This window comes from Lepisma saccharinum, chromosome 4 (genome assembly GCF_977018435.1).
Source record: "Lepisma saccharinum chromosome 4, izLepSacc3.1, whole genome shotgun sequence".
NCBI classification, from domain to species: Eukaryota; Metazoa; Arthropoda; class Insecta; order Zygentoma; family Lepismatidae; genus Lepisma; species Lepisma saccharinum.
Window position 1 is genome coordinate 106887055 of NC_139232.1, and position 8994 is coordinate 106896048.

Below are 8994 nucleotides of genomic sequence, written 5' to 3' on the forward strand. Positions count from 1 at the left end.
TTGTAGTTGCTTGGAAATTTTAAAAAAATTATTTTGGAGTGACTGTGAATAAAATACATCAATTCCTTCATTGCAGACTCGCACTGACAAGAAATTCGTGGACAATTTTCTGTGTACACTCTACGCTGCCACAGATCCTACGCTGCGGTTTAGTTGGTTTAGTCATAGACTGATGTTGATGACTGAGGCTGCGAGTTAAAGGTTGTAGTTGTTGCTATTTTTGGGGATTTCAAGATGGATTTGTCAAAAATGAAAGACGATAAGAAGTTGTATCTTTGTAAATGGTACTATAGAGGTAAGGCCAACACAACATAAGAAAAATGATTAGTTAATTTGGTAAATTTCTCGTATCGGACAAACGGATTTCTTCAAATTTACAAAGTTTGTTACAAATGAATGCGTGTTAATTACATTCGGTAATTGTTTTTAATTACTTTTTTGGTACTAGTTTACTATCCTTCTGACACATTTATTTATTTTTACAGAAGAAACTACTTACCGTAATAAGTTCCTGTAGCATTGTCGAACATCCGGAAGTGTTTTGTGTGATGTGGGAATGTTTCATAGCTGAAATTCATGTTGTTCGTTGAAAATTAATTCTCCGACGGAGAATAGCTAGCCCCACGAACTATTGGCGCGTGGATAGGTTAGTTCTGTTAGGTTAGGAAACATAGTTAAAATTTGGTGTCGTGTTAGTATCAGGATCTAGAAATTGGAAATAATTGCGAACCATTGGCGCTAGCCCCACAAACCATTGATTCTAGCTCCATGAACCATTGGCGCGTGGTTAGGTTAGTTCTGTTAGGTTAGGAAACATAGTTCAAATTTCATCAAAACAACGTTGATACACCTTCAGGAATGTTCCGCGAAGCAGATACGTAAGTACGAATGTCAAAAATTGACGAAACAAAAAAATTAGAGGTGTCCGAAGAATAGTAACAGTTCGTTATATCGGAGACACTTTTCTTCAAATTTACAGGATAAACTACTTAACGGAAATCAGTTTCTGTAGTATTGTCGAAGTTCTTTCATCTTTCAATCTATTTCAGCCGGAAATTAATTCCCGTTGCTTCAATTTAAGCGAAAACATAACCACACCATTTTTTAACTATGTTTGCCTACCCTAACCTTCTGTGAATGGTCTGTGGGGCTATTCGTGGATGGTTATACGATCCCAAATGGTTTTTGGGGCTATGCGTGAATGGTGTGTGGGGCTTGCAGCATGACGTGCGTTCCGTAACACTTCAAAAAATGGCTTATTTTAGTGTAAAAAATGTTTCTAATCGTGTGAAAACCTTAATGGCACCTTCCAATATGTTCCACAATACACAATTGGTAAATACGAACCATACAAAATATCCGATTTTAAAGTGTCTGATATAACAAACTGATACCGTTATTTTTATCAGTATTGTCCATTAGTTGGTTGACTATACCCCATGTTCAAGGTCACGTTATTGGTTTCTTTCGTTTTCCATGCACTACGGAGCATTTCACTTGTTCATTCATTAATTAAGTCATTGGCAAGACCGCTAACACAACTACATATGACAAGAAGTGGATTAAATAGCCATGTATGTGGAGACTTCAGGAATTATGTTTTCCAAAACTGCTTAAATTCAGTCGAAACATTTGGTGCGAAAAATATCATAAATGTCCGATTTGCTTTATTTTACTTCGCCTTTAGTGCCACTTTTGGCTAATTTGCGAAGATGGGAATGAGTGATGATATGATGATATTTGTGAATGGACACTCACAAATCACGGTTAAGTGGATTCGCGGGTTGTTTTTCACTTTCTTTATTCTTGTTTCCTCTCTTTCTTTATCTTGTTTTTCTTTCTTTCGTTCCATATTTTCCTGTCTTTCTCTCTCACTCTGTTTCCCTCCCTTCTATTTCTTCTATTTTATTTCCCTTTTATCCTCTCTCTCTCTTGTTCTTTCTTCTTCTGTCTCTTTACATTTTTCTTCCTTATTCGTTCTCTTTTCCTGTTTTTCTCCCTTTCTTTCTCCTGTTTTTCTCTTTCTCTTTTTTCTTTCTCCTGTTTTTCTTTCTCCTATTTTTTCTCCTCTTTTTTATTTCTCACAATGAATAAAAGCAAAAAATTAACTTGTGCTGTCAGATAGATCAGTCACAATATGCAAAGCACAGTTCATGAATACCAGCATCTTCCTTCATGATTATTAATTTCCATTTTTCCAAATAAGGTTTAATTAATGTTGAACATCATTAACGAAAGCAACAGGGTAGATGCTAGGCTCTGTCATTTAGTGGTTGGTCTGGCACACGTTTAACCTACATTCTGTTTTGGGAATCTGTGGAATAAGGCCGCACAAAATGTTAGAAATGGGAGAAAGCGAGTGGACTGAGTAAATCAGAGCGTGCTGCTGCAAACGGCTAGTAGCTGCGGCCTCGTTTCCCCACTTCACCTCTCAAGCGTTCATTGATCGAACACTCTCGAGTCACACTACTTGCGCAGAGACTGGTTTTTGTTCGCTTGCTTCATATTCCCGGGACTGAGTACAAAGATATTAAATTGTACCTAAAATTGATTTTTTTTTTTTGTTTCCTGTGTTGTAGTTGTGCTGTCTAGTATGTTTGTGTAGTAGTTGTGCTGTCTAGTAGGTTTGTTTTGCGTAGTAGTTGTGCTGTCTAATTTATTTGTCTTTGTCTTGTGTAGTAGTTGTGGTGTGTTTGTGTTTATATTGTGTTATAGTTGTGAAGTGTTTGTGTGTCTCTTGTGTAGTAGTTGTGCTGTCTAATGTGTTTGTGTTTGTCTTGTGTAGTAGTTCCTCCATTCATATTGGGGGTTAGGCGTAGAGCTGACAACTCTGCACTGTAAAAAGCCATGTCAAGAATCAGCAATATAAGGCCATGGATGTTCCCAAGGTAAAATATTCCGGAGGTAAAATAGTCCCCCGTTCGGATCTCCGGGTGGGGACTACTTTGGGAGGTCCCTGGACTAAGGATAAGATCTACGTTAGGAATAAGAAAAATATTAAATTAGGCACCTGGAATGTTCTGAGCCTTTACCGGCCTGGGGCATTTCAGTGTACAGTTAATGAGATAGTCAAGTATAAATTAGATGTAGTAGCTGTCCAGGAAGTTAGGTGGCCAGGAGAAGGGAATTGTAAAACTAAAAATTATACTTTTTTCTATGGTGGTACTGAAAATCATAATTTTGGAACAGGCTTTTTCATAAATAATAGAATTATCTCGGCTCTTAAAACAATAGAATTTATTAATGATAGGATATCATATGCAGTTTTACAGGGTAGGTGGTGTAAAATTATTTTAATAAACATACATGCACCAACGGAAGATAAAGATGATAATACTAAAGATGATTTTTATACAGAGTTAGAACAGGTCTTTGATAAATTTTCTCAGTATGATATGAAAATTCTGTTAGGTGACTGTAATGCACAGATTGGGAAAGAAGAGACATTTAAACCCACGATTGGTAAAGAAAGTCTTCATGAATTAAGTAATGATAATGGTATAAGATTGATTACTTTTGCAACCTCAAAGAATTTAATTGTGAAAAGTACCACTTTTAAACATAAAGATATCCATAAATATACATGGTCTTCTCCAGATGGTAAAACTCATAATCAGATAGATCATATTCTCATTGATAAGAGAAGGCATACTAGTATAATTGACGTTCGTACACATAGAGGTGCTGACTGTGCCAGTGACCATTATTTAATAATTGCTAAATTAAGAGAAAGACTCTCAGTGATAAATCATAAGCAACAAAATCTGAAAGTTCTAAAATTTGATACAGGAAAGTTTACTGCTGAAAGAATTAAGAAAGATTACCAAATTAAACTGTCAAATAGATTTGATGTTTTGCAGGATTTAAATGATGATGAAAATATAAATGAAACAGACGTAAATAAGAATTGGGAGCACATACGTAATGCAATAGAATCAGCAGCTAAAGAAAGTATAGGATACCATAAACCGAGAAAAAGTAAGCCATGGTTTGATAATGAATGTCATAATCTAATAGAAATAAGAAATCAGGCTAGACTTAGGTGGTTAAATAACTCTGATGATACAAATCTAAACAATTATAATACAATAAAGCGAGAAGTTAACCGCACGTTTAGAAGTAAAAAAGAGATTACTTGAAAACCAAAATTAACAAAATTGAAACAAACAGCAAAAATTAAAATATCAGAGATTTATATAAAGATGTAAATGAATTTAGAAAGGGGTGGCAACCTAAAGTAAACTTGATAAAAGATAAAGACGGTGATTTTCTAGCTGACCCAAGCGATATTCTAAATAAATGGAAGAACTACTTTAATGACCTTTTAAATGTCCATGTAGGAGATAAATCAGAAGTAAATGAAGTCCACACAGCAGAACCTTTAGTTCCAGAACCTAACTTGACTGAAGCTAAAGATGCTATTAAAAGGCTAAAGAATAACAAAGCACCTGGCATTGATTTAATACCAGCTGAGTTAATTAAATATGGTGGAAATTCATTAATATGTCAAATTCATAAATTAATTTGTTTAATATGGAATAAAGAAGAAATCCCTCAACAGTGGAAAGAATCCATAATTGTTCCTGTGTTTAAAAAAGGTGATAAAATGAACTGCAATAATTACCGTGGAATTTCTCTACTCTCAACAACATATAAAATATTATCTAACATTCTTTTAACAAGACTAACCCCATATGCTAATGAAATTATAGGTGATTATCAGTGTGGATTTAAACGCAACAGATCAACTACAGATCAAATTTTTCACATCAGACAGACACTTGAAAAAAAGTGGGAATATAATCAAAATGTCCATCAGCTATTCATTGATTTCAAAAAAGCATATGATTCGGTCAAAAGAGATAAATTATATAATATATTAGTAGAGTTTGGAATACCTAAGAAGCTTGTTAGTATGATAAAAATATGCACCAGTGAAACAGAAAGTAAAATTCGTGTGGGTATTAATATGTCTGACAAATTTACAATTCATGATGGGTTAAAACAAGGAGATGCATTATCTCCATTGCTCTTTAATTTTGCCTTAGAATATGCTGTTAGGAAGGTAAACGAAACTAAAGAAGGACTAAAATTAAATGGTGTGACTCAGTTGTTAGCATATGCAGATGATGTAGACTTACTGGGGGATGATGTGAATACAATTAAGAATAATGCTAAAATATTTTTCAAAACTGCTAAAGAGATAGGTTTGGAAGTTAACAAAGAGAAAACTAAATATATGCTTACAGGCCGAAACCAAGTGTTAGGTAATAATCAAAATCTAATTATTGATAACAACTCGTTTGAAACAGTTTCCAAATTCAAATACTTAGGAGTAATATTAACAAATGAAAATTATATTAAAGAGGAAATAAAAAGTAGGCTTAATTCAGGAAATGCATGTTACTTCTCTCTTCATAAACTTTTGTCTTCTCGTTTAATATCTAAGAATCTAAAAGTTAAAATATACAAAACCGTAATTTTGCCTGTAGTATTATATGGGTGTGAAACTTGGTCCCTTACATTGAAAGAGGAACATAAATTGAGAGTATTTGAAAATAGGATCCTTAGGAAAATATTTGGACCTAAAAGGGATGAGGAGACAGGTGAGTGGAGAAGGTTACATAATTTAGAACTACATAATTTGTATTCATGTCCAGACATTATTAGAATAATTAAATCAAGAAGACTTAGGTGGGCAGGCCATGTGGCACGAATGGGAGAGGAAAGAGGAGTTTTCAGGATTCTTGTTGGGAAACCTGATGGTAAGAGACCAGTAGGAAGGCCAAGACAAAGATGGAGGGACAACGTCGAGATGGACCTATGGGAAATCGGTAGGGATGGAAAAGAGTATATAGATCTTGCTCAAGATAGGGACAGATGGAAGGCCTGTGTTGCTGCAGCCATGAACCTTCGGGTTTAAGAAGGCTAGAGAGTTAGTTAGTTAGTTAGTTTTATTGTCCATTAGTATTCATATAAAATTAGAAACATATTACATGCACATGTCTCTTACTTTTCAGCTGGGTTTGCTTTCCTTCCATTTTTGTGGTGTGTTAATGCAATTTGGTTCTTCAATGAGGCTTTTAGGAAACCTGCTTATGAAGAACAGAAGGAAATTAGAAAATGTAAGTGTTATTCTATTAGCCTCTCTGGTGTAGTTGGTACAGGCATGCTATGTAACTACAATTCCCAAGGTTGAGATCTTGTGAAGGTTTGCATGTTTTGTTGTGTTTGTTTCTTCTTCAATTACATCAGTTCACTATTCCCATCTGAAGGTCAAGAGTTTGCATGTGTGTGTGTGCTTTCTGTCATCATTCTTTCGTCAAATGGCACATTTTACCAAACACAATATGAAGATTGCTTAAATGAAGCACGCTTTTCAAACATGCCGAGATGGCTCAAAAGAAACGTTAGAAGAACTATGTATCATGGAGAACTTGTTAGTCTTATTTTGGAGAAGTGTAAGGGATGGCTTTAGCACCCAAATAATACACTGTGGACTGCATTCTTGTAAACTAAAAATGCTTTGGCATCTGGACTCGTCAATGTGTGTTTGTGATCAAAAGTGACAGAAAGGCAAAATAGAACAAACCTTTGTACCTTTCTAAAAGTCCTCATATGTTGGCTTATCTCATAACTCAGTGCCTGACATAGCTTTGATAAACTCACAAACATGTTTCAATTATATTACGAAAGAGGGTGTGTGTTGGTGAGACGGTGTTGGAGAAGATGTTTCAGCATTGGTGTATGTTTGTTAAAGGCGAGCAGTGGAATGTGTTACTCCGCAGTTCTGATAAACTGATTCACACTAGAACCTTCAAAACAGATGTTACAGTTTTGTATATGTGCTGGAATACTTAATGTCAATACATCCTAAGCCCAACATGTTCTAGACAAGCTCATTTATGGGCCATTCTCTTATCTCTATCGAATCATAGAGAAATAGTAGTTACCTGCCATCTCAGATTTTATTCAAATTTGCTGTTTGTTCCTTGTGTGGTCCTTACAAAAAAATGCTAATTTTCAATATTATTGGACATTTTGTTGAGGATATACAAGGGTGTAAAGTTTGCCAAAACACTCATCTGACAATACATGAGTATCAGCCATTCATTATTTCAAGACCTTATTGCTGTTCACTCAGTGGTTAGAATTCGTTGTAAATTTGCACTTGTCTTAAGAAATAAGTGAACATGCTTGGAGACAATTTTATGAAATTTTCAACTTCCAGAAATTGGTAACAGTAGTATAAGCCGGAGACACATAAAACTCGGTTGTTTTCAAATAAAAATCATTGCTACTTACCTCATATGCATAGCGGAAGATTTTTCAAGCTGGCCATAACTTTTTTTTTCATGAAAAACACGTTACACGTTACTTTTAACATTATAATCATTTATTGGTCGTTGCTAATTCGGCGGGCAAATCTTGACTCACGTTGTCTATCGTCAGCTGATATGCAATGTGCAGTGTTTCCAAACTTATGAACCGATAAATGCCGCACAAACTATTCACAAAAGGTTTTTAAGCGAAAATTGAGGCTAGACTCTACTTTACGTCCTTATCTGCATGATGATTGCTTCTTTGCGTTCGCTGTGCGCGATCGTGGTGCGGCACCCGGCATCTCTTCGGGTAAGTACCTTTTTCTTTTTACACTTTCTGTTCACGATAGCCCCACTATCCATTCACGGGGTCGAGGTATGCCTACGAGGTTAGGTTAGGCCTGTAAGGTTAGGTTCCATTAGCACTCATTTCACCCCTAAATATGTGCTTCATCATCTAAAAAATACCTCAGTACGTTCAATTGCGCATATCCGGACAACATCGGTTTTTCTCGATTTACTCCTTCAGGAAATTTTTGCTCTCTTTGGGATTTACGTTGTTGAATTCCTTATAAAATAAGCTTTCCAACGATATATGACACGTATTCCTTAGGAAAAGGACGTAAACTAGAGTCTTACCTTTTATTGAAAAAAAAAACCCGCTCACACGTCATCTTGTCAAACTTCCGCGTGGTTGCTACACTGTGAGGGGGTTACATAACCAAACGCACGGAACATTTGATTCACGTAGTCGACGGTAATGGCGGCACGAGCTATCGCACGACGGAGATGCATGATTGACGAAAAATACCTTATTTACAGGCAAAATACGTAGCACGATTATAAAAAAAATATCTCCGGCTTCAGAAAGTCCTCAAGAACACAATTCCGTAAGTACTTTCTCATCTTTTCTCCTGTAAATTTTAAGAAATCAGTCTCCGACTTATACTACTGTTACCCAGAAATTCTCTTTAGGGTTAAAAGTTTAGGGGTCAGTTTGAAAAAATGGATGAAAATTGCTACTGATGCTTAATATATCTGTATTAACAAGACCAAAATCCAAAATGGAGAAATGTGAAGAAACAAAACTATACAATGCATAGGCATTCCATATATACACCATGCTTATCCAAAAAAAACTCTGATGTATTCTTGAAAAAAGCAAATACAAAGTGATTTACAATCGCAGAAAGACCATAGGACAAACCTTATCTGGATTCTGTAATTTTTCCTTTCTTTATTATTGGTCTCTGATTTTGCAGAAACCTGTTGTCTTACTGTTGATGATATTCACAAGCGTACTTTCTGCTTAAGAAAATTGTAAAAAAAAAATATCAGTAGCACTAAATTTACCTCCTTGTTTCCTATTGCAGATGTAATTCGTTCAGCAATTGGCACAGTGATATGGGCAGCAGCTCTAATAGCGTGGATTACAACATTCCAGACACACAGAGCCGAATGGGGAGAAATGGCTGACCGCATGTCCTTTATAATTCCATTAGGTATACCATGAAGGGAAGTGAGTCTTGCTATATAGATATATGTATATCTACTTGTAACAAATAATTTTATACAATGATATAACTGTAAATATATGTAATGTAATGTAAGTGTGATAACGCATATACTTATATCAAACATGCGAGATTAAAATTTTTGAACAAATAAGTTG

At 35.3% G+C, this 8994-nt stretch overlaps 1 protein-coding gene across 1 annotated transcript; it reads left to right on the forward strand.

Moving 5' to 3' along the window:
* The first annotated feature begins 137 nt into the window (after positions 1–137).
* On the forward strand, positions 138–8994 carry pen-2 (presenilin enhancer, gamma-secretase subunit). The gene is made up of 3 exons (XM_083121821.1): positions 138–295; positions 6021–6125; positions 8696–8994. Exons 1-3 carry the CDS (start codon positions 235–237, stop codon positions 8833–8835), a joined length of 306 nt encoding a protein of 101 aa, XP_082977947.1. The 5' UTR covers positions 138–234; the 3' UTR covers positions 8836–8994.